Consider the following 26119-nt stretch of genomic DNA (forward strand, 5'->3'; position numbering starts at 1 on the left):
ATTTCCACAGCCCACTGTGATAGCTATGTTGTTAAGTTCATTCAAGGTTGACATGGACAGGTTTTTAATCAGTAAGGGAATTCAGGGTTGTGGATTATCAGATCAGCTGTCATCACAATACTGGAGCAGACTCAATGGGCTACTTCTACTCCTGTGTTTTATGGTTGTAAGATATAGTATACACAGCAGATTCTGAGCTTTTCTGGAGCATGTGAATTGCATTCTGCTTCTGTCTTGTTTTTTTTAATAAATGTAGGCCTGCGTCCATTTGGAAATTAACTTCTCTGAAGTGCCCAGTTTTCCACTGTAGTCATTCTCCTATAATTTATGCAACAGTAAACCAAATGGTATGAGCTAGCAACACCTCTTGCTAATGTAGCTGCCTATGTATCCAATGACCTATTTGACATTAAGACCTAGATGTGATAAAGTTAGCTCCAGCTAGACAAGTATTTGAGACAGAGGAACATATTGCAAGGAAAGAACCAAATTAGATATGATTTCCCCTTTGTAAATTCTAGAATTTCATCACTTAATATCTGTCAAACAAAGACTATGTCCTGTCAGAGATAACAATGTGTTGAGCTGGATGAACACAGCAGGCCAAGCAGCATCTCAGGAGCACAAAAGCTGACGTTTCGGGCCTAGATCCTTCATCAGAGAGGGTGGTAGGTAGGAAATGGAGGTGCGGCTTGAGGTGGGAGGAAGGGATGGGTGAAAGGAAGAACAGGTTAGGGAAGCAGAGACAGGCTGGGCTGGTTTTGGGATGCAGTGGGGGGGAGAGGAAGAGCTGGGCTGGTTTGGGGATGCAGTGGGGGAAGGGGAGATTTTGAAGCTGGTGAAGTCCACATTGATACCATTGGGCTGCAGGGTTCCCAAGCAGAATATGAGTTGCTGTTCTTGCAACCTTCGGGTGGCATCATTGTGGCACTGCAGGAGGCCCATGATGAACCTGTCGTCTGTGGAATGGGAGGGGGAGTTGAAATGGTTCGCAACTGGGAGGTGCAGTTGTTTGTTGCCAACCGAGTGGAGTTGTTCTGCAAAGCGGTCCCCAAGCCTCCGCTTGGTTTCCCCAATGTAGAGAAAGCTATATTAGGTACAATGGATATACCACATTGGCAGATGTGCAGGTGAACATCTGCTTGATATGGAAGGTCATCTTGGGTCCTGGGATAGGGGTGAGGGAGGACGTGTGGGGGCAAGTGTAGCACTCCCTGCAGTAGCAGGGGAAGGTGCCGGGTATGGTGGGCTTGGAGGGAAGTGTGGAGCGGTCAAGGGAGTCGCAGAGAGAGTGGTCTCTCCAGAAGGCAGTGGGGATGGAAAAATGTCTTGGGTGGTGGGGTCGAATTGTAGATGGCGGAATTGTTGGAGAATGATACATTGTATCTGGAGGTTGGTGGGGTGGTATGTGAGAATGACTGGGATCCTCTGGGGGCGGTTGTGGCGGGGGCGGGGTGTGAGGGATGTGTTGTGGGAGATGCGATCAAGGGTGTTCTCGACCACTGCGGGGGGGAATGTTGCGGTCCTTGAAGAATGTGGACGTCTGAGATGTGCGGGAGTGGAATGCCTCATCCTGGGAGCAGATGAGGCGGAGGTGGAGGAATTGGGAATAGGCGATGGAATTTTTGCAGGAGGGTGGGTGGGAGGAGGTGTATTCTAGGTAGCTGTGGGAGTCAGTGGGCTTGAAATGGACATCACTTTCTAGCTGGTTACCTGAGATGGAGACTGAGAGGTCCAGGAAGGTGAGGGATGTGTTGGAGATGGCCCAGGTGAACTTGAGGTTGGGGTGGAAGGTGTTGGTGAAGTGGATGAACTGTTCGAGCTCCTCTGGGCACTAAGGCAGCGCTGATACAGTCATCAATGTAACGGAGGAAGAGTTTGGTTTGGGACTTGTGTAGGTGCGGAAGAGGGACTGTTCCACGTAACCTACCCTCTCTGATGAAGGGTCTGGACCCGAAACGTCAGCCTTTGTGCTCCTGAGATACTGCTTGGCCTGCTGTGTTCATCCAGCTCCACACTGTGTCATCTTGGATTCTCCAGCATCTGCAGTTCCCATTATCACTATGTCCTGTCAGCACTACTGTGTTTCCCCAGCCAGAAATGCAGTTTTCTGGTGGACTTCTTTCGTATTCTCGTCAGCTTCCCCATTTCATTTAGTCATAAACTAGGAGAGCTCATAAGTGTCCCCTTATCAATGCTCTTAATTAGCTCCATTAACATTCAGTCTTTCCTCAAAAGATACCTTCTGAAATGTCTCCATACCATAGCTTATTCTGCTTCAAGTTCCACATCCTTCTATATATTGTATATCTTCCAACTTCCACCTATTTTATTTCTTCCTTTACCCTTTAGAATAAGAGATGCTGTCTTCCTTTGTTTTCAAAATGTAAGACCTTGATCTTTAGTTTTGCTTTCAAGATCCAAGATCCCCCTTAGGCTTGGTATCCACACAACTAACTTCTTTTAAAGCATTCAAAGACATGCTTTTGTAATGATTGCTACAGAAATTTGATCACTGACCCAATAGTTTGGGTACTCACTTATTTCCCTCATCAACTAAATTGCTTGTTTGCCTTCATTTTCCAATTCCATTTGTTTTCCCAATATTCTAGGTCATTTGTCAATACTCCCTCTAGCTTTCAGCTGCTCATTACAAAAGTAGTGTAATCATAGAAACGCTACAAGCCACTCAGCCTATTGAGTCTACACCAACCCTCTGAACAGCACCCCACCACCCTATCCCTGTATCTCCACATTTTCCCATGGTTAATCCACCTAACCTACATGTCCCTGGACACCATGGACAATTTAACATGGCCAATCCACCTAAATTGCACATCTTTGGGCTGGGGAGGAAACCCATATAGACATGGGGAGAATGTGCAAACTCCGCACAGAGGAGTGGCATTTGCACATTCCACCTGAGGCTGGAATCGAATCCGGGCCCCTGGTGTTGTGAGGCAGCAGTGCTAACCACTAAGCTACAGTGCTACCCCTAAAATCCGTAATCTGATTTTTCTCAGAAGTTCTGTTATTGATTATTGACCATATTAGCATTAATTTCCCTGTCTAAATACCTTGTTTGCAGATATCTTCCCCTACAGGACATCATGTGTATGGAATGTTTGTCCCGGAAGTTAAAGGAAGCAGTTACCGTATATATGCGAGTAGTGAAGGTGGTTGACCTATGTGCTGGCTGCTGGTGGGAGTACATGCCATCAGGTGGGTAAAATATAAAAATGAGAGAGAATTTCATATATATTGTCGTAATCGCATTTGCACGTATGCTCTGAATGTTCCAAGTATGGTGTACTTTTGTAATCAAGTAAAAATATACATCGGACATTTTGCAAAAAGCCCATTAAAAGTTAGCTTCTTTTAAAGTACCTTTTTTTAAGTAGTTTAGAATTTACAATTTGGATTTCAACTTTTGGTGTATTAACAATATGTGCAGGTTAAATGCTGGCTGTTGCAATAATTGACCTCGTCTTAAGTTTCAGTTTCAAGAAAAATTTCTGGATGATGTTTTAATGGTGTTAACCATACAATACAAAATGACACCATTTTAGTCTATTGCACATTCAGCGTTTGTTGGGGATAGATGGCATAAGAGCATTTTATCCGGCCAAGACTTCATGACGATATTGTATAATTGTGTAAAATGTGCCTTAATTATTAGGTAGTAGGAAAACCTCAAGACATAATCAAACTGCACTTCTGATACCCGTACCAGTCTTGGAGAACAATAAATCAAGAATTAGTGGATTGTGTAGGATTATTACCATAAGCAGGCATGATGTTAGTATACCCTTACAATTATAGGTATGATAATCTGATTTCCAGAAGCTATTCCTTGGAAAACAATTACATCTTTCATCAAGGAAAATGGTGGTGTAAAATTCAGCAATAATCTCTGCTTTGGACCAGACAAGTCTCGCTCGAAGTATATTACAATGATAGCCTAGACCCTATATTTTATATATTTTTTTAAAGGCAAGTGTAAAGCGCTGTGTTCCAGATATGAGTCCACCACTAAGCTTTAATCAAAACACACTTTATTCTTACAGCACAGTTAAAAGGCAATAAAAAGAATCAGCATAATTTTACTCTATTGAAATACTTAATGAGATAATGTAACCACTAAGCATCAACCGTTTCGATATAGGCAGCATCCCATAAACACAGCAACAGTTATTATTCTCATGTGCTGTCTCTCTCCAGTCCACTAGAAAGAAAGCCAAAAGAAACAGTCTGCCATTTTAATTCAGCAGCGAACTCGGGCTTTCAGCTCAAGCAGCCAGCAAAAAAACATCACCGAAACCCATACAAAAATGCTTTTGGGCATGTATGAGCCTGACCCTGACCACTTGTGATTTGTTTGTCTTACTTTTTAAGAAAAAACCCCATGGAGAGCTCCAATCTGCTTAGCAACTGCCTGTATGAAAGCGGCATTTTGGTACTGCAGTGAAAACACCTGTCTGCAAGAGAAACAGCATTGTATTGTCACATCTCTGAAGGGAAACGTCTGTTGATGCATAGGAACAGATAGTCAATTCAGACAAAAGCACTAATTTTGTTCAAGAAATCACTGTTTTATTTGAAACTAAGGATAAAAGTACTGAATTTGAAGCCACAATCAAGGAATGTGGAATACATAACCTGTCTTTTTTTAAAAAAGAAGGCAACAGGGTCTTCAGATAGAAAATGAAACAACTATTTATTGTCTTATAGTTACTTCATATATACCATTGTGTTTAAATTTTGAATGCTATACTGAGAAAGTAGTAAATTTTCCCAATGTGCAGTAGAACACTGAAATAAAAGCACAGTTCTTTGGATGCTGGTGATCTTAAATAAAATTAATGCTGCCAAAAGTCAAGAGGTCTGCTAGCATCTGTACAGAGAGAAACAAAGTTCATGTTTAAAATCAAAAGACTTCTTCAGAACTCAAGGGAACAAGCAGGCAAGTTCTATAAATAAATGACAGTAATTATCCCTGAACTTGCTTTCACAGTCTCCAAAGTAATCTCCTGTTCAGATCTCTTGCTGTACTCTGGAAATAGTAGTATTGCCCTTTACTGAGTAAATAAGGAATAACCAGGCAGCCCTTGGTACAGTTAGAAGAATGCAAAATAGCTCTTTAGCTTCCTACTATAAATTCTTCCTTAGAACCCAGTGTAGAATGGATGTGTAAACATGCAAGTGGACGAGCCAGCAGACAGACCTACAGGTCATAACTAATTCAGACTAGAAGAATTACATATGAATTAATTTGCTTAACAACAAAATCTCTATTTATTGTATCCAAACTATATTTCTTAATTAGACACACAGTATAGATTGCAGTGTTCTTGAGAAATGTTTCCTGATGAAAATTGTTTATCACTAAAGTGACATTCTTGAGTATTCCGGTCTGTGTTCATGTGCAGGAGAAATAAATACAAACTTTTTTTAATGTTTAATACCAGGTTTCATTGATGCCAGTTTTTTAACACTACTGAAAAAGATGCCCGACTTGGAACAGCTGTATGGGTTGCATCCCCGACACTTGGAACGACGACGAGTCAGGGGGCATGTTGCATTTAGCATTCCTGGTGTACTTGAAGCTTTACAAGCCTGCCCAAATCTATTGGCAAGTAAAATAATCATTCAACATGCTACTTAAAGATTAATTACTTTTCATGTAGAAAAGCAAATTTTTGAGCTTGCTATACCAAGAACAAAAATTGGGTTTAGTGATCAATACATATTTATTATGAACTTGTTGACTTCTTTGCCGAGCTGGCTTGTTTTCATTCAGACATTTTGTCACTACACTAGGTAACCTCAAGTGAGATCTCCAATGAAGCAATATTGTTCTGCTCTGCTTGGAATTTATACTGTCTGGTCTGTTATGATGAGTAGTGTCATTTCTGGTTTTGTTCTGTATGGGTTTGTATATGGGGTCCAATTCTATGTTTGTTGATTGGATTATGGGTTGAGAGCCATGCTTCCAGGAATTCCCATGTATGTCTGTGTTTGGTTTGGGCTACCGTGGTTATGTTGTCACAGCAAAACCGATGGTTTTCATTGCCCCACTGCACTGATACCGGAAAGTTTGTCGTCTTGTTTTGGTGTATTCTGATGGCTAGTTTCCTTCCTGTCTGTCTGATGTAATGTTTGTTGCGGTCGTCGCATGGTATTTTGTAAACTACGTTGGTTCTGTATGTTGTGAGCATGGGGTCTTTAATCCAAACACTCACAAGGATTAAAGACCCCTGCCTCCAAAATGCAGAACCACGTAGTTTACAAAATACCATGCAACGACCGCAACAAACATTACATCAGACAGACAGGAAGGAAACTATCCGTTAGAATACACCAACATCAGCTCGCAGCAAAACAAGATGACAAACTTTGCCCGATTGTACTGATATCAGGGAATGAAGGCCATCAGTTTAATTGTGACAACGTAACCACAGTATCCCCAGACCTGCATGGGAATTCCTGGAAGCATTGTTCTCAACCTGTAATGCAATCAACAAACATAGAATTGGACCCCATATACAAACCCATACAGAACAAAACTGGAAATGAAACTCCTCACCATAAAGGACCAGACAGTATAAACTCCCAAGTGGAATAGAAAAACATCGCTACATCAGAGGCCTCCCTGATGTTACCTGTCATGGTGACAAAATGTCTGAACGAAAACAAGCCAGCTCAGCAAGGAAGACAGCAACCTCATTCATAACCCAAGCTACAGGTCTTTGCTAAAACTTTAGATGTTTATAATCTGCTTGGAATAGAGGTAAATGTTTTATAGTTGATGTATTAATTCTAAATAAATTAGTAGCACAACCTGGAATAAAATATAATGAAAACTTTTTTTTTTAATCAACCTTTGAGATGCCATGAGCAGGGGGAACCTGAAACCAGGCCTTTTGGCCTAGAAGTAGGAACCTCCTTATGAGTTTAAAAAAAACACCAAAAGTAGCCTTTTCTGACATAGTAGTCATGTGTACTTCTTTCTTTTAGTGAAAATGCTCAATGCTAACAAAAATTTAGAGAGTACCCTCAATATTTTCTGTACTTTTGCATCCATGTCCTCTGAAATTGTGTAGTCTTCTGAATGCATCTAGTTGTCTTTTATACATTATTTAGTGGGGCAGTAGTGTTTAGCTTCTGGAAAATGAAGCATTTTTAGCCTAGACTACAGTGGCAGTTATTGAAAGTTATATTACAAGTTCTTGAACCAAGATTGTGTGCTATTTCCAGACTTCATTTTTTTTTAAATGCTGGAAATACTCAGCAGGTCAAGTAATATCTGATGGAAGGTCATCAACCTGAAATATTAACCCTATTTCTGTCTCTTCAGATACTGCTTGATTTATGAACCATTTTCAGCAGATGTTTAATTTTCACTTTTCTAGCCTTTTACATATATTTTATTACTCAAAATATGCACTCAAGCTGGTTTGCATTTTAGTTTTTGATTCCAGGAGCCAACTTCCAATTTATGCTGATTGCTTAAGTATTCTGTGTAAAGATAACTAAAGCTGCCAAAAGTCTGATGCAAACAAAAACTAATATGATAAGGCTTCATTATTTAGCTTATTGTCATGACAAATATTCTGAATAAATCATGTCTAAATTTCAAGTATAGGTCTTAATAATTGATTTGAGATTTCACTAGTGGGTAGTAAGGTGTTGTAATTTACTTATTAGATTCAAAATAATCCCTGCTAGGTTAGTTATAACAAAAAAAAATTAGAAGAAACTCAGATTCTCCACTGCAAAAGATCCTGAATGAATTTCCCAGAAATTTGTTGAGAAATTGGATTAATTCACTTCAGTTTCAACTGTATAATTTAGTTTCGAGTATTTTATATTTATATTTCGGGACTGTGCAAATCTATAAGTTTAGTGAGCTCTCTGGCTGTTAATTAAATTATGAAATTCTTGTTTCCTCAGTACCTTTATCATTTTTTTTGGTAGGGTGTAGAAACTTCCCATTTAGAATTAGTAGAAGCCATCTGGAATTACATGCCACAAGTCCAGATCTTGGGAAAGTTTCGAAATCGTAATGGTGCTTTCCCAATCCCTCCAGAAAACAAACTAACAATTCCAGTAGGAGTCAAGATACAAACACTCCATCTGGTTGGTAAGCAGAGTTTTATGCATTTGGTTTGCAGTGGAGAAAAAGGGATTTTAGTTTTAAAATCTCTTAGCTGAAATGTGCCTGTAAATTTCAATTGATTTATTTTAAATTTCTTTTCTTTTAGGAGTGAATGTTCCCGAAATTCCTTGTGTCCCAATGTTGAGGCACCTGTATTTGCAATGGGTTCGACTAACCAAACCTCAGCCTTTTAAAGACTTTCTATGTGTCAGTTTACGCACTTTTGTAATGCGGAATTGTGCAGGTACAAAAGAAGAGTAATTTCAATATAGATGCTGTATGCAAATAAAGTGGTTATTCCTTTAAGGCATTTTTCAAATTGCATAAGATGTCCTATACTTGCAGTTTTTTTTTAGACCACAGGCAATCAGGCATGTTTTATGCTTATGATTTAAAGAAAATTTTAAAGAATACATTTGCTATGTTGCATTTTGTAGGTCCCACCAATTCCTTAAAGTATGTTCCACTAGTGACTGGGTTAGCTTCAGCGAGAAGCTTAGAACATTTGGAACTAGTTAGAGTACCTTTTCTTGGAGGATTGATTCAACATGTAGTTGAAGACAGCTCCAGGTCAGGTATGTGACTTTTCATTATGCTTGAGAATAGGTTAATGTGACAAGAGTTTTGATTTAGTGACTGAATTTTTTTTGATAAACAAGGCAGTTACTGTACATTGTCAGCCAGTTCAAATCACATTTTTGCCTGAAGCCTATTCCTGAATGTTGCAATTTTGTTATATTTGTTTGTTAATAATAACTTGGAAGGGAAGCCTAGCACCTAATTTTCAAATATATACAAAATTCATAGTTGACCCGTTTTTTTTACTTGACAGTGCCTTATGGAATTTTAAATGAATAAACTAAAATCCAGGAGATCAGGGAAATGCTTGTGGAATATAAAACAGGCTGTTGTATTAAACTGTTGTGTTAAATCCCGAGATTTTCAGGTTTGTAACTTGAGAAGGAATGTAGTGATATTCTGTAGAAACACTAGACATGAGTTCTTCAGTGGTAGTGCAAAATAGATGACTACTGGTTATACGCCCTTTCCATTTCTATTTCTGTTTGCATGGGATGTATAAAAAAAAAAAATTGCTCTGTTGTTCCTCTCCTTTCTTTTGCATCTTTGTTGTATTCCTTTTTTTATACATTAAATTTCAAATGTTTCTTTGGAGTTGCAATCTTATATTTTTATCCACTCAAGTTAGTTAAGACTGTTATAAATGTATAATATTAATGTTAGATTATCTTTGTTCTCCATTTAAGTAATAAATTCACTTTTGCATTAAACTTTAAATGAGGTCTGATATGATACTCTGCAGCTCTTGAAGATTGAAATGAGATTTTGTGGAGACGTAAGCTAGTCCAGTACGTAAAAGCAATTACTCAGCAGGATCTGTTGTCCATTTGCCCAGGTGCGTTATCAAAAACACTTGCATAAATCTCAGATTAAGGATAGGCCATTTCAAAGGAACAAGCAGATGGGATTAGACTGAGAGTGACTAAGAGCTGAAATGATCTGGGGTCGAAAGGTTAGAAAAGGCCTATTCAAAAAAATATATAAATGGCTGAGCCACTACTTATGCGTATGTAGAAATGGCCTTTTTCTAAAAAGAAACTTTTCTTAATATAGGTGGTTTCAGAAATCTACATACTATTGTGTTTGGAGCATGCAAAAATGCACTAGAAGTGGACCTTGGCTACCTCATTATCACTGCTGCACGTAGGTGAGTTGATGCAATATATGTCATAAATGCCTTGTAGGTGTATTGAATGAATTAATTTGAGTAAGATACACCTATGGGAGACAGTGCCTTAGAGTACAACACCATATCAAACTGAGTTATCCCTAATCTAAATTTAAAGGTTAGCAAATATATTTTGAATACTATGAGGGTGAAGAATATTCAGGTGGTTGGTAATGGGAAATATGACTTGTGTAGGGTCCATTCCCAACAATTTATTCTATTTCAGTGCTTTTATGATGTTTTATGTGTGATTTTTGTTACATGCTATTTAACCACAAAGTAAATTTAATTGGCATATTATTTCCAGAAAGTTGGAAGATTTATGGAGGTGCATAAGATTCTCTCGAAAATGTGTATTGTATAATTTCCTACAGAAAATTGTTAAGAATTGTTAAAGCAAGAAGTGTTAGTTCACTTTGAAAGTACAGAATAGGATAGGTCCTTGGTTTGTAAATGCTCAAAGAAAAGTGAATGCATACGACAAGTGATAGATTAGTAAAACAGAGATTGAAAAGACTTTGTGTATGATGGGATAAGAAGCTCCTGTAAATTAAATGTTTGTAATAAAAACAGTTGGGAAGCAAAGATTAGATTGAGTCATTTTTGCTGGTAAATTGGTTTCAAGCATCACTTGATACATTTTAGAAATTAGATAGCGTTAACTCAACATGGTGTCATTTCAGATCATGGTAACAGAATAAAACTGTCAGGCTAATTGTTCTAGTTAGACCAAGCCACTAGTTAATCCCCTGTGTTACATTGCCACTTAGAGTAATTCACTTGCATTATATTGATCTTTTACATGAAAAGAAAATTGAAACATTTTACCCAACGTCATATGCTACTAGTATGGATCCTGAATTTATTGTCCCATAGTTGAGTAGGGAAATCATTTCTGTTTGTCTCTGACCATTCAGTTATTGGTTGAGCAGAAATTTCCTTGAGTTAAATACTTGGAAACCAAAGTCCTTTTTTAAAGAAACCAAAATCCCACCACAAACTTTGTTTTGTAGGCATTGACTAAATCCCTCCCCTTGTCCTCTAAATGTGGTTGAACCGGTGTTTTAAATCTTAATGCCCAATTGACCCTATGCTATGGCATTTCAAGTGTTCATCTAAATGCAACTTGAATGTTGTAATAATTCCTGCATCTGTCACATCTCAGACAGTGAGTTCCAGATTCTCACTGCCTTCTGGGCGGGAAAAATTCTTCCTTAAATGCCTTTGAAACCTCCTGCCACTTTGCTCTATTCTATGGCTTGGTAATTAATCCCTGTTCTAAGGGGAAATGTTTCTTCTTATTTATGCCCCTCAAAATTTTGTATACCACAATGAGATGTGTATTTCCTCCCTCTCGTCCCAGTCTTCTCTGCTTGAAGGATGTCAATACCATACTACCAAGTCTCCATTTATAACTGAAGCACAGTTATAGAGTCATGGAGTAATACAGCATGGAAACAGGTCCTTCCGCCCAAACTGGTCCATGCTGACCATGGTGCTCACTCAGCCAGTTCCAATTGCCCACATTTATTATTTGCAGTATCCTGTTGAATCACCTGTGCCCTGTAGAGCAATTACATCCTTTCTGTAACGTGGCAACTAGAACTGCACATAGTACTCCAGCTGTGATATAAGTAATGTCTTACACCATCGTAATCTCTCTGTTCTTGCACTCAATGCCTTCACTAATAAAGAAAAGGATCCATTTAGCTGTATTACCCACCTTACCCTCTTGGCCTTTTTACTTCATGGATTGGTGGGCATGCACACCAAGGTCCCATTCATCCTCTTGATCTCCTAAATTCATCATGTACTCCCTTGCTTTGTCCTCCCCGAATGCTACATATCCCCATGATTAAAATCCACTTGCCACCATTCTGTCCATCTGTGTCATCCTGTGGCGTAATGCATTCCTTTCAGCTATTTTACGTTATGCCTATTTTCATGTCATCTGCAAACTTACTGACCAAACCTCCTGTCTTCATGTCTTGATCATTAATGTGCACTGTAATTAGCAAAGAACCCAGCAGAACTGGACACAGGCTTCCAGTCACAAAAACAACCATTGACCATCACCTTTCTGCTTCCTGCCACCAAGTTAATTTGGTTCCAATTTGCCAGGTAGTGATGGTTCCCATGATCTTTTGCTGCCTTGACCAGTTTTGCATGTAACATTATGTTATCAGCCATACTGAAGTGTATGTAGATTACATCAACTGTACCAACCTCATACACACCTTTTCAGACATGGCTTCCCCACAGTGAAACCAGGCTAACTATCCTTGATTAATTCTTGCCTCTCCAAGTGAAGATTAATTTGTACCTTTGAGTTCTTTCCAAAGGTTTCCTGCCACTGATGTCACTCACTAGTCTATAGTTATCTGACTTATCCCTACCATTCTTGTTGTGCAATAATACCAAATTAGTTGACCTCCAGTCCATTTGACATCTCTTCTATGACCAGGGAGGATTTGAAAATTATTGCTAGTACCCCTGTCATCATCTTATTTGTCTTCCACAGTAGTTAGCGATACACCTAATTTGGGCCTGGGCATTTATCCAGTTTTAAGTTTTCTAGAATTGCTGCTATTTCCTCACTTTACATTGTGATTTGTTCAAGTATATCGCATTCCTTTTCCCTGATTTCTACACCTAAGCATCCTTGGTAAATGGTTTAGTTTAAAATGGCATCATGTCTGTCAGAGGCACAGAGCCAAAAGGCCTGTTTCTGTACTTTACTACTTTATGTTCGTTATAGTTGATACAAGCTACTCATTTAAAACCTCACCTACATTGTTTAGTTCCACACACCGTTTAGCATATTGATCTCCAATGGACTCTCCTCGCTCTTAACGTATCCTCTTTCCCCTATTATACTTATAACATGCCTTTTAGATATTCTTTTATCCACTAGTTGTTTCACGCCTCCTTGCATTTGGAGCATCAGTATTTACCAAAAGCTTTCCAGTTCACTTTGGCAGTATCATATAATTGAAATTAACCTGCCTCCAATACATATTTATTCCCAGTCCATCTTTGTCCCTTTCTCCCTGACTACTTTCATTCTTTCTGCAGAATGGTCACGTTACTGAAGTGTTCCTCCAGTGATACTTACTTTCTTCCACTTGCCTGGCTTATTCCATAAAATTAGGTCAAGGACAAGTATGACTTCACAGATACTGGCTTGAAAAGCTTTCTTGGATATATTTGAGTCCCCTCCTCCCCCCACCACCAAACCTTTCGCTCTTTGTCTATCCCAGTTAATAGTGGGGAAGTTGAAATATTTTATTATTATCCTATCATTTACTCTTCTCTGGATTTCTGCCTAAATATTTGCCCTTGAGGTTGGTTGGCTCGCCACACTGGTTTGTTGTTCTGCAGATGTTTCGTTACCCTACTGGGTAACATGATCAGTGCAGCCTCCAGTGAAGCATCAGTGTGTTTTTCTGCCTGGTTTAAAAACTCTGGAGTCCATTGAGCTGGATTGCCTCACTTACGGTTTGCGTTCATAGTGGACTGTATATGGGGTCAAGTTCTAAGTGTTTATTGATGGCTTTCTTTGTGGAGTACCAGGCTTCTAGGAATTCCTGTGTCTGTCTCTGCTTAGCTTGTCCCAGGATTTTGGTGTTGTCCGATCGAATTGGTGGTTCTCCCTATCCATGTGGATTGAGATCAGTGCGTGTTGGCCATGTCTTTTTGTAGCCAGTTGGTGTTCATGCCCCTTGTTGTTAGTTTCCTTCCTGTTTGTCCGATGTAGTGTTTCTCACCGTCTCAGCAGGGGATCTTATAGACAACATTGGTCCTGTCCATGGCGGGGAGTGGGTCTATAGTTCGGGTGAGCAGTTGTTGTTGAGTTGATGTGGGTTTGTGTTTCACTCTGATGCCCAGCAGTCATAGAAGTCTTGTGGTTAGCTCCAATATCTTCCTGATGTAGGGTAGTGTGATAAGTGTGTCAGGGCTTGTAGTATCTTCCTGATGTTGTTCATGTAGGCATCTTCTGATCCAGTGTTTTGGATATCCATAAAAACCAGGCAGGAAAACACACTAACGCTTCATCGGAGGCTGCACTGGTGATGTTACCCAGCAGGGTAATGAAACATCTGCGAAACAACAAACCAGCTGGTGAGCCAACCAACTTCAACACCCACAATCCAAGCTACAAATCTACTCCAAAACCTTAGATGTTTGCCCTTGCATTTCTCCCTGACTGTTTGGTCCACATTATACTCCAACAGCGTGATTCCATCTTTTAAGTGGTACCAATATCAGTTTCAATAAGGGGTAGGCCACGTTGACTGTATTGAGAAGCAGTTTCACGACTTGCCCAGAATACTGGGGAGGGTCAGTTGATGAGTATGTTCAAGACAGATTATCATTTCTAATGTTTCCCAAAGGATTTGGGAATAGTGCAGGAAAATAATTTTGAAATAGCTGAGCCATGCTCTCAAATATTGGAGCAGTCTCAAAGAGCTGGATGGCGTACATCTACTCCTATTTCATGCTGTTGTAAAGATAATGTCTATTCAGTCCACAAACAAAAATATAGAAATGAGAAAAGAATTCTTTTTTTAAAAGACAAGAATTGCTAGAGATTTGCTGTATGTTTTGGAGACAAGTAATCTGTCACTGACTGTGAACACAGTTTACACAGTTGCTGCTTCCAGTGGTAGTTGAAGTGTAATTTGCAGGACCTTGAAGGGTTGTATAAAACTGGGAACCCTGATTGGTACAAGTAGCTACTTGGCTTGTGGGCTAATAATAAATTATTGATAGCAAAGGCTTTCTGCCTGTCTGTAGTGATATAATTGGTTCTCAGGTAGCTGAGTAGCTTGGCCCTGTGAACCAGTCTCTGAGAAGCCTTCCTTTGTCTCAAGTTTATTTTTCCTCCAAAAGTTGTTGGTAAGCTGAGACCTTTTCATAAATGAGACAACCACGGCTTGCTCTTGTAAACTAGCAATCTTGCAAGCAATCAAGACCGCAAAGCACCATTCTGGTCGCAAGAAGTATCTCAGCAGATCCTGTGAGCAGAGACAACTGAACTGCTTTCTCAGTTTTCTCTCCTCGTAACATTCTTTTTATTCCTTGTGCATGTACGTGTGAGGGGGAGTTTATAAGGTGTTTAGAGTTTTAACTAACAGAATTATATGTTGGCAGTTCAAATGCTTACGAGTAGATAGACTCTTTATTATTTGACATAACTAGTAATTTTTTAGTACAAAAACCTGGTCCATGCTGTCCGTCAATCTGAAATTTAGATGATGTCAGTTGGAGAATGTGAAACGTGTTTCACAATCTTTAAATTTTGTGATGACACTGGGAATAATGGGGCCTGATTTCCAGCAAGCTGCCCCAATGAAGCATAACCTTGTGTGACGTGGACACTTGGTGTTGTCCATACCATAAAAGGAAATAAAATATGGTTTTGGCTTTGCTTCCCATAAGAATTAAAATCAAAAATTTTTGTGGTCTGGATGTCTGTCAGTTGGATAGGATTAAGGCCCAACCCTTGTTAAGAGTTCCAAAATGAAATTTGCAAAAAAGGTGATGAGTAGGACGTGTTGTTGAGGTGACGACGTAGGTAGGTGGTTGAAGTGAGGTGGAAAGTGGGGTGGGCATTGAGTTGGGATTGTAGGGGTCTTTGTGTGGTCAGTGTGAATAGTTGGAGGCAAAGTTCCTAGTGATTGGCTTAGACATATGGATCAAAGCATTGACTTCAGGTTCTGGATGTCACTGCCCCGCATGGAACTCCGAGGCCTGCACAGTTAAAAATCAAATTAGAGGAAATTTTGATTGGGACTCAGTTTTGTAGCTAACCAATAATTAAAATGAGTTATAATTCTATGAATATTTTCTAGGTAACTAAATGGAAGTTAGAACCCTCCAGTCTCCAAATTAACTCAGAGCCATGAACTCTTTGTAAGGTTCCAGAGTCCTTCAGATCTTTAAATTTTGCAGTATGGTCATTGCATTGGGACTTCCAAGAGGTTCTGGTCTTTCGGTGTCTGATCTGATCTCCAGCCATCTGAACATTTGAAGATTTGGGTACATCTTTTAAATACCTGTGAGGCATGGTTGAAATTCATTGGGCTTCAGAGCATAGATGGTCATTTTGGGAAGAACATTTCGTGGAATAATTGTATAAAAGATTACTTTTAATTTCTGTTGGTGATCCTCCAATGGGTAATTGTATTTATATTACTAGGTTGGCACGCCTCCTATGGATTGACTTCTAATTCTAACTGGTATAAAGTACTTGAAGGAATCTGTGTTGGATTAAATGTCTCCTGTCTTGGGTAAAATGTTCCTGGATGCGTGATCATTTCTGTCTATTCTCGTGGAAGCAATCAAACACTTCGTACTGGTGTAGAATAGAGGGTTCAATGATTGTAAATTTCAAAAATGCCTAAATGCTATATACATGCAGCAAATACGATGGAAAGATTAAAAACAGGCAGAGGATGAGATCACCTTTTTAATGGATCTTTAAAGCAGGAAACAACATTGAGACAACAATGATAGGCCACCGTGTTCCGGGAATATTTGATGAACAAACTTAAAGTGCCATCAGTAAACAACCCAAAACAGAGTCGCCAGGACCTCAAAACCATTCAATAATGGAATGAAGATAATGAGAATTCTGAAAATATTGTACTGCTCACAATTTAATGCTGCGATGAATGAATGTGGTGTTTGTGGACTTTTTTTATGCAGTGCTGCCCTTGCACTTTGACAATACATGGAATACATTGTTTTTATTCTTTCATGGAATGTCGGCACCACTGGCTGGGCCAGCATTTATTGCCCCTCCCTAAATCATCCTCGGGGAGGAGGTCATCTTGAAACACTGCAATTCATTTGGTGTAGGTACACTGACAATGATTGGTTAAATTTGTTACATTAATGTATTAAGTGATAAGATTGAGATGAGATTAGAAAATATATAAAAATTCTTCTAGCCTTGGCGATGACAGCATATTGAAGTCAAAGTGTTGTATTTTCATGTGAATTAGCTGAAGTAATTACTGGTGCAGTTTCTCGCTAATGATATGCTTTGCCTTTGAATAAATCTTTATTTGAAAAAGACTCAAATTAAACTTGCGACATCATAAGGCAACTGTTTCAGAAAGGCAGTAGTTCTGTGGTTTACCCACATCAGGTTTCTCCTTAACAAAATCTCTGTTTATTTTCGGTGAAAGAAAAGTATTAATGACAATAGGTAATAAGAACAAGATGGGAAAAAGAGCAATCCTATTAAAGTTGTATGGAATTTCCTTGCTCTACTTGTTAAACAGCAAGTTAGTGAAAAGTTTAACAAGCTGTCGAGCTGCTGGGAGAATGGTGGGTGAAAAGAAGGAAGTGGCTCAATTCTCTATAATCTTTCTACAATGATAAATCTCAAGGACAAAAGGATTATTAGGGAGAAAGTCGTGGAAAAACGGAAAGCAGATCTATACTACCCAATGATGATTTATGAAGCAGAATTTGCAATGATTTCTGAACCATGTGAAATATCTATGTCATGAATATTACTACCACAGCTGACAGGCCTTTCAGGAATGGACCTGCTGAGATTGATAAAACTGTGTAAAATTATCTAAGCTGTCATCTGCATGTTGACCCCTTCCTTAACGTAGCTAATTCAGGCAAATAATTCACTGTGTTTGGACGATATAGGTCTCATCAATCAGTCTATGCAAAACCCAAATTGCCTCCTGGACTGTTGGTGGCCTTGCAGTTTTAGAAGGTATCATTTTCTGATTGGTTTCATCCTTTCTGCTCATTTGAATGCTCAATGTGTAGAGAGATGGGTTCTCATCAAAGTTGAAGTTTACAAAAATTCTGGGAACTTTGAGATATTGTATAAGCTTGACTGAGACAGAATATAAGTAGTGAGATTTAGTGTATTACAAAATAGGTGTTCGTACGAAGTGGAACAGCCTGGGTGATACATTGGGTCATTATGGTAAGACTGAACTTGTCAAATATTGCAATCAAACTGTTCATCTCTGTTCACCATAATTGATTGCAGTTAATTCAGTGCAGTTAATAAGCAAGGAACCTGTACCTCTTCATTAGCTAACAAGTGTAAGATGAATGATTTATGATGCACAGGGCCAAGCTATCACATCCACAGGCCCGTTATCTGAACTAGTTAGTGGTGATGTCAACAATTGTGGAACCTGCAGGAAAATGTTACCGACTAGGTTAAGCCTTGAATGCTTAGGCTGATGGCTCGACATTGAGGTCTGTAAACAACCAGAATAATTTGAGTGGTGAGTAGGATGATGCAATGTTTCTGTAGAAAGTGGGTGTGGAAGTGCTTCTTGCATCAGAAAGCCATCACATGCCAGAGAAGGAACCTCCAGTAATGTAAGCGAAAGTTTTGCTGTCTAGACCCTACACACAGAAGTAGACTAGTTCTGAAAAGATTCTTGGAAATGATGATTCCAAGGTTAAAGTGAATCTAATTGCTAAACGTTTTGAAGAATGACTGGGTTGAGTAGATGTGAAGAATAACCTTTTATCTCCCTGGCCCTCATTTCATGGCTGCATGGATCAGTTGAAATAAATGCTGCTTTTATCCCAAGTAATAATTTTCAGAGAACTATTTCTGCGACCACTCGGAGGCAGATGGAAGGTTATCACAATTATCCAAGAATTAAACAATGATTCTAGTGCATGTTTTTATTGATTGGTGCAGTCTGTTTTGCTGCAAACAGGGTGATGTTGAACTAAATTTTTTTAATTTTCTTGGGATTTTGTCAGATGTTTTTAGCGAGCGTTTAGACCTCTTCATGATGGATGATTTTGGGAAGTACTGCTGAATTTGAGAAATTCAATTATAAAGATTAGTTTAATTTAAAATTAGGAGTCATGTTCACGATTTGTTTAAATATATTGTTTTAGAATTTGAACAGAGGAGATTTGGGATAACTTTAAATCAATTTACTGTTACTCCCATCCTGATTGATCATACTATGGCGTCAAAGATGATATAACTCAAAGAAACAGAAAAATTATAAAGCTCAGTTGTTTCTTTGAACTGGTTGGGCTGTCAGATTCGAACATTCTTCCCAAACTATACTTGACCGTACAGGATATGACTTCAAAAGTTTGATGTAGCAAATGGTGAGGGACATAAGCAGGTGCCAGGAAGACAGATGCGGCAGATGAAATGTGTGAAGTGATAAATTTTGATGGGAAGAATGAGACACAATTTAAAATTAATAGTGAAATTTAAAAAGAGGATAGAAGATACAGACACCTAGGGATCTATGTACACAAGCCTTTAAAAGGTGGTAGGCCAGATTAACGATTCTGTTAAAAACAGGATCCTTGCATTTATAAATAGAGTACAAAAGCAACCAATATCCTTTTTTTGGGAGCCCAAGTGGGGTTGCAGGCTGAAATTTTGAAGTTGCAGGCTTCAAGGTAGCCATGGCCACCCTTCCTCCCTTTACTCTGAGGTCTTGTCCTTTTCCCCCTCCCATCATTGTCTGATGGGTTGAAACCTTGAAGTAGGAGTCATGGTAGGGAATGATTTGGAAAGCAAAGGAGTAGACCAAATGCTTCATACTCCCTAAAACTTCCTAGCGTATATTTTCTAGAAAGTGGCAAAATCTGGTACCAACTTAAACCAGGGCCAAACCAAAGGATATTGGTTGCTTTTGTACTCTGTCTCTAATTACAAATGCAAGGATCCTATTTTTAACAGAATCTTTAATTTGGCCTGCCATCTTTTAAAGCCGAGTGTACATAGATCCCCAGGCGTCTGTATTCTCCATCCTGTCTTTAAATTTCACTATTAGGTTTAAATCGTGTCTCATTCTTCCCATCGAAATTAATCGCTTCATACATTTCATCTGCTGCATCTATCTTCCTGACACCTGTCTATGTCCCTCACCATTTGTTACATTTTGAGCTTTATTTCTTCAATTTTTTTTTTGAAGCCATGTCTTGTATGCTCAAGTATAGTTCATCACTATGCATCAGAAATAGCAGTGGATTTGCACAAACTACCCAGGAGACACCACAGCACACCTTCTTTGTCTGAAAAACAATTGTTTTCTTTCTATTCTTTAGCTAATTTTGTTCCCATGCAGCCACTGTTCCTTTAATCTCCAGGGGATCAATTTTGGCACATCTGTTATGTGGTACTTTATTGTAGTATTTCTCAAATTATCCATCAGCGCACTTGAGTGAAGACTCACGATTGGTCAAAATATTGGTCACTGGCAAGGCAGTGCTTGCTCAGGCCATACAGGGAAGTGACCTGAGAACCCTCATTCACAGCATGCCTCTGCATGAGTAGAGGGACAGGCTCCCCTGTGCATGGCATGACTTGTCATAATTGCCAGCAGCAGCATATAAATAATCATTGTTACTGTTCTACTTATTACATTGGTATGGATGCATAATAGGTGTTACTTCCTCAGACTTTTTTCTGATTTTAGTACATTTTTGGAAAGCTTCAAATAGGTGTGTTCTCTTGTAATATTCATGTTACAGTATGAAAATATCTATACCTTTTTTCTGGCATTAAATAACTTACAGTTTAGAAAGAGTGCCACAAACTACTTATATTCTTATTAATTCTGATGAGCTTTTATTCAGTAGTGAGCAAAGGCAGATCAGGTAGGGTTTGCAGGAGCTTCATTGGCAATATGGTTTGAGAGCTGCTGCTTTAGTAATTTATTATTTAAAGGTGTTGTGCGCAACCTAAATCTCTGAAGCTTTTCAACATTTTGAACATTTGATGTGCATGCAGGCCCAGCTCTTTATCCTCTTTTTTACAAGTATTTTGTAAAAATCTGGTATTTTTCCTAGTGAGCCTGTATTACAGGTTCTATTGCATGAATACTACTTCCACAGTGGGAAGCATAAAACTGCGCATAGTGCTTAAACTTTTGGCACTGTGGGCATCTATACAAATGGAATAAATAAAAACAAGCATGTAATAAATATGGAAATTGCTGGAGAAACCTGGCAGGCTTGGTAGTCGATGGAAAGATGGAGAAATGGTGAACATTTTGAGTCCAAAATGACATCTTTGGAAGTACTTTTATATTAATTGCGGTAAATTAATTTTCCATCTTTAAATACATTTTTGACTTGCCCTTTTTATGGCTGATTTCTCCCTTTAGTCCAATTTTTAAGGATCCAAATACATGCATTTTCAAAATATCTTAAACCGTTAATTCGTTATGAATTTGTCATTCAGCTTTCTAGGGTATAAAATTCAATCTCAAAATTATATCTATTTAATTTAGTATGTCCATATTGTTTTCTTATCATTTTAGAGTTTCCTACATAGGATTGTGTTCAAAATTGTGCTGTTTAGTTTGATGGCCAGACTTTAAGAAGAAAATACAGTATTTCCAAAATTGCTGAAAGAGCTTAAATGCTTATTTTGTAGCTTTTTAAATCAGTAAAAACAATGAGGTTTTTTTAATATGCAAGATTGCATAATTAAGAAATCACAATGAGGACTGGCATAATCAAGATTCCCCAAATATAGATCTTCAATCTGTGCAGCAGCATGAAAGGAAAATGATGGCAGTAGGAAGCATGTATGATTTTATCTCAACAGGATGACCCTATAAGCTGCACAGTGAGGCAATGTTTGTGACCTTTGTCCTTTAGAAAATCTGGAAGATCCACATTTGTAGAAATGGGAGTGTGCAGGTGTATTTTTAAGAGATCAGTAACCTGACAATTTTGACCTGTTCTGTTCTACTTTAGGTTACATGAAGTTCGTATCCAACCTTCGCTAACCAAAGATGGCGTTTTCTCAGCACTAAAAATGGCAGAGCTGGAATTTCCCCAGTTTGAAACCCTGCACCTTGGATATGTTGATGAATTTCTATTGCAATGTAAGAATCTGCCATTATCTACCTTCCTTTTTAAAACTGCCACTTCAATAGTGTGATTCAGGGCAGGATTGGTATATCTATGGTGGATAATTTAGTTAATTTGACTATCTATAGGTGCAAATGGGGTTTTTATGGGTTTTCAGTTTAACTGAATAAACATGGTTATTAAAGTATATGAAAGTAAAAGTATGAATTGTCAGTTCCAACTATGCCTGTATATGATGTACTATTGCATATTTTTCCTATTTCCAGGTAAGATGACCAATGCTGAATTAGTGAAGCATGGTCTGGCAGACGTGGTTGAGAATCCTGGTATCATTACAGACATTGGGATGAAAGCAGTAAATGAAGTATTTCCTTGCATCAAATACCTAGCTATTTATAACTGTCCCCATTTGCACAATGCACATAACTGGATAACAGGTACATCAGATATTTTTAAAAGTCCACCTAAGTAGAAATATTTGCATTGAAATATTTGTTTTTTAATGTCATGTTTGGACTACAACAGTTTGAAATTAAGGAAGACCATGCAAGAATTTGCAAGAGGTGATCAGTGGTATGGAGTAGAGTTAATCAGTTCAGTCATTTTAATGCATGTTGATTGCCAAACTTAAGATGACAGTTCCTTAATAATATGGGTGCTTAAGCCATTTGCAAAATTGATTTTCAGACTGAGTGTTGATAAATTCCATAATAAAAGGCTTTCATTCCTGTTATACCACATTAAGTGTCTTAAATGTTAAAATAAAAAAATGTAGGCACTGCATTATGTTGAAGTGTGATGACGAGCATTGGCAAACCTTTCATGACCATAACCAAAGAAACATGACTTTCTTCCTTAGCATTTTGGGGGGAAAAAAAGCATTTCATAGTTATTGCATAATCTCTGTACACAGATCAAAATTCAACTGTTGTAACAATGTTGAAAGTAATGCATGAATATGAGCTGAAGTTTATTATAGATGCACATGATGGCAACTAAGTTTATTTGTGGAAATTGGGTTTAAACTGGATGCTCAGTCTTGAGGTCCTTTTTAAGTATTTGTAGGGGATTCTAAACATAACCAATATCAGCATTTCTTTCTCTGTCATCCCCTGACCAATAATTTTTACTTACTTGTCACTTCTGGATTAGATGGGACCGGTCTTCTTTTTTGGGCTGCTTGGCTGGCCACTTCTTTGTTGCCCATTGCTCCTTCTCCAGCCTCATTTTACAGTGGTCCAATGCCTACTCCTGCCTCTCTCGTACCTTTGATATATCTGCTAAAAACTGTTGCAATCTTCGTTTTATTTTACAAGCTAGCTTATCCTGATATTTCATCTCCCCCCCCCCCTTATTGCTTTTTCAGCTTTACTGGTTTTTAAAGGCTTCCCAATCCTTTGACTTTCCTCTGATCTTCACCACATTACGCATTACCAAATCCAGAACTGCTTGTTTCCTCATGAGTTCTACTCCAAGCTGCTCCAGAAAGCCATCTCATTGACATTCCACAAATCTCTCTCCTTGAGATTTGTAACCTGATTTTCCCAGTCCACCTGTATACTGAAGTACCCCATGATTATTGTAATAGTACATTTCTTACATGACTTTTGATCTCCTGATTTATTCTCCACATCCTGACTACTGCCGGGAGGCCTGTACACCACTCCCCATCAGGGTCTTTTTCCTTTGCAATTCTTCAACTCTACCCTCACAAATTCGACGCCTTCTGACTCTCTCACTTGTTATCAATTTAGTTTTAATTACTTAATAATAAGGCAGCCCTGCACCCCCCCTCCCCCCAACTGACCCATCTGCCTGTCCTTTTGATAGGGTGCATTTCCTTCTATTATTTAGTTCCCAGCCCTCAGCCCCTTGCAACTACATCTGTGCGATATCCGCAACATTGTACCTGCCAATTTAAATCTTCACAATCTCATTTACCTTGTTTCATATACTACATGCATTAAAGTACAGCAACCTCAGTTCTGTGTAGACTGCCCCCCTCTCATAGTTGTCCCCTTATCTGCTATGCCCGAAGTTAGATTCCTGACCCTTTCCGTACACTCTACCTCCTATGTTTATATGTAGATCATTAACGTACACCAAAAAAAAACTCAAGGGGCCCAGCACTGAACATAGGTATGACACATGGTTCCAGTCACACAATGACCTTCGACCATCACTTTCTTCTTATTGCCAGTAAACCAGTTGTTTTTTTACATTCATTCATGGGATGAGAGCGGTGCTGGCTAGGCAACATTTATTGGCCATCCCTAATTGTCCAGAATTAGTCTCCACTTGTACAGGCAAAGATTTATCAACTATAATCACCATAGCTTTGTGATGAGGGTCAACCACAAGGCTGTGGGTCTGGACTCACTTGGAGACCAGACTAGGTAAGGATGGCAGTTTCTTTCCCTAAAGGACAGTAGTGAACCAGATGGGTTTTTCCTGACAATTGACAATGGATTTGTGGTTATCGTTGGACTATTTAATTGCAGTGAGTTTTCTTTTTAATTGAATTCAAATTCTGCCATCAGCTGTGGCAGGATTCACACCCCCACATCTCCAAAACATTACCTACATGTCTGGATTAACAGTCCAACAACAGTCTTGCTAGATTGACACCTCCCTGTTCTGGATCCAATTTGTCAAATTGTCATGGATTCCATGGGCTTTTAGCTTTCCAACCAATTTACCATGCAATTCCTTGTCAAAAACCTAACTGAGATCCGTGTGGACTGCATTAACTGCCCTACCCTCATTTGCACAACTAGTTATTTCAGATCTGTTAGGCATCTTCCCCTGACAAAGCTATGGTGATTATAGTTGATAAATCTTTGCCTGTACAAGTGGTGACTAATTCTGTCCCTCAGAAGTTTCCCCAATAATTTCCATGTCACTGATATTAGACTCCCTGGTCTGTAGTTGTCTCATGTATCCTTATCGCACTTCTTACTTAACGGTCTGTCATTAGCTGTCCTCCTGTGACCAGAAATGATTTGAAAAATTAATATCAAAGCCCCTGCATTCTTCTCCCTTTCTTCCTACAGCAGCCTGGGATTCATTTCATCTGGGCCTGGGGATTTGTCACTTTCAGGCCTTCTAAAACCATAATACCCTCTTGTTCTTGCATGCTGTCTCTTTTTCTCACTGTCTCACTATCTGACTCTTGCTTTGCTAATTCATTGAAGTATATCTCAGTCCCTCTGATTTGTATGCCTACATTATCCTTCTCTATTGTGAATATTCATTTAGAACCTCAGCAATGTTATTCGGCTCTACACGCATTGCCATTTGATCCATAATAACCCCTGTCTTTCCCTGGTTGTCCCTTAGCCCTAATACACTTTGAAAATCTAAAAAGTCTTTTCTTTAGCTGCCCACTAATTTTTTGATTTCTGTCGATTTTTCGCTATCCTCATTTCTCTTTCAGGAACTTGATGCCGTTTTTATAATTCTAAAGAGCATCTGTTGTAAATTCGTTCCAGCATCTCACCCCACCCTTCCGCAGCTGTCCCCTCCATCCCCTCTCGTCGGACTTTCTACTCGCTAGGAGAAGAGGGAGTTACGTTCAGGTTATAATCAATGGTGTCAAATGTAGTGAATTTCCTCAACTTAAGTTTAGTAAGAAGCAGTGAAAATGACTAATAAATAGCCAGCTTGACAAGGCGCTTTTACAACTTCTCTGACAGAAAAGCTCGTCATTAAGTGCTGACCTCCAACTTCCATCCTTTCTCAATGCAGTATTGTCTCATTACTGCGTTGAAAATTGTGAACAGTCTTCAAGTCATATGATGTGAAACAATTTTATTATAACTTTTCAGTGCAGAAGAGGATATTTGAATTATATCAAGTCCCTATAGTTTTTAAAAGTCCATTGAGAGGGGAAGCTCAAAGCAAAGCAGTTGAAACAACTTGCTGTTACATTAGGAAAAGGACTACAAATATATTCTAAATATAATGTGATCTTATTCCCATATTTTGTAGACCATTCACGATGGAGTCGCCTGGTGGATCTTACACTTGTTCGTTGTCATGCAATCAAGCTAGAGTCATTCAGTCAATTTGTAGAAATGCTACCAAGCTTGGAGTTCATTTCATTGGATCAGATGTTCCGGGAGCCTCCAAAGGTGTGACTTGGACTTTGCAAAAAAGAGGATTTTGACAATACCTATAAATTTCTAGCATTATTGTTTATAACCTTGATGCCCTTTTTTTGATTGAAACTCCTGCATGCACTGTTTGGATGTCTTGACTCATAAGAAACTTATGTGCTAACACATTATCAATTTGAGACATGGATTTTCCACTGTCTTATCTACTGAACAACTGATACTGTCATTAGTCTTCAG

At 38.8% G+C, this 26119-nt stretch overlaps 1 protein-coding gene across 5 annotated transcripts in view; it reads left to right on the forward strand.

The window, feature by feature from the left end:
• Window positions 1-26119, forward strand: part of fbxo38 (F-box protein 38) — a 72817-nt gene that overhangs the window by 8720 nt on the left and 37978 nt on the right. For 4 of the 5 annotated variants that reach the window (XR_007248843.1, XM_048543917.2, XM_048543918.2 and 1 more), the window contains exons 3-11: window positions 3089-3222; window positions 5469-5632; window positions 7978-8143; window positions 8265-8402; window positions 8596-8733; window positions 9791-9884; window positions 21648-21778; window positions 22031-22201; window positions 25755-25897. Coding sequence is in view for 4 of the 5 variants with exons in the window: in XM_048543917.2 (XP_048399874.1) it covers window positions 3089-3222; window positions 5469-5632; window positions 7978-8143; window positions 8265-8402; window positions 8596-8733; window positions 9791-9884; window positions 21648-21778; window positions 22031-22201; window positions 25755-25897 (1279 nt within the window). In the remaining variant the exon portion in view is untranslated. Of the gene's footprint in view, window positions 1-3088; window positions 3223-5468; window positions 5633-7977; window positions 8144-8264; window positions 8403-8595; window positions 8734-9790; window positions 9885-21647; window positions 21779-22030; window positions 22202-25754; window positions 25898-26119 lie in introns of those variants that run through there. The other variant, XM_059650730.1, reaches the window with a different exon arrangement.

Source organism: Stegostoma tigrinum, chromosome 13 (genome assembly GCF_030684315.1).
Source record: "Stegostoma tigrinum isolate sSteTig4 chromosome 13, sSteTig4.hap1, whole genome shotgun sequence".
Lineage (NCBI taxonomy): Eukaryota > Metazoa > Chordata > Chondrichthyes > Orectolobiformes > Stegostomatidae > Stegostoma > Stegostoma tigrinum.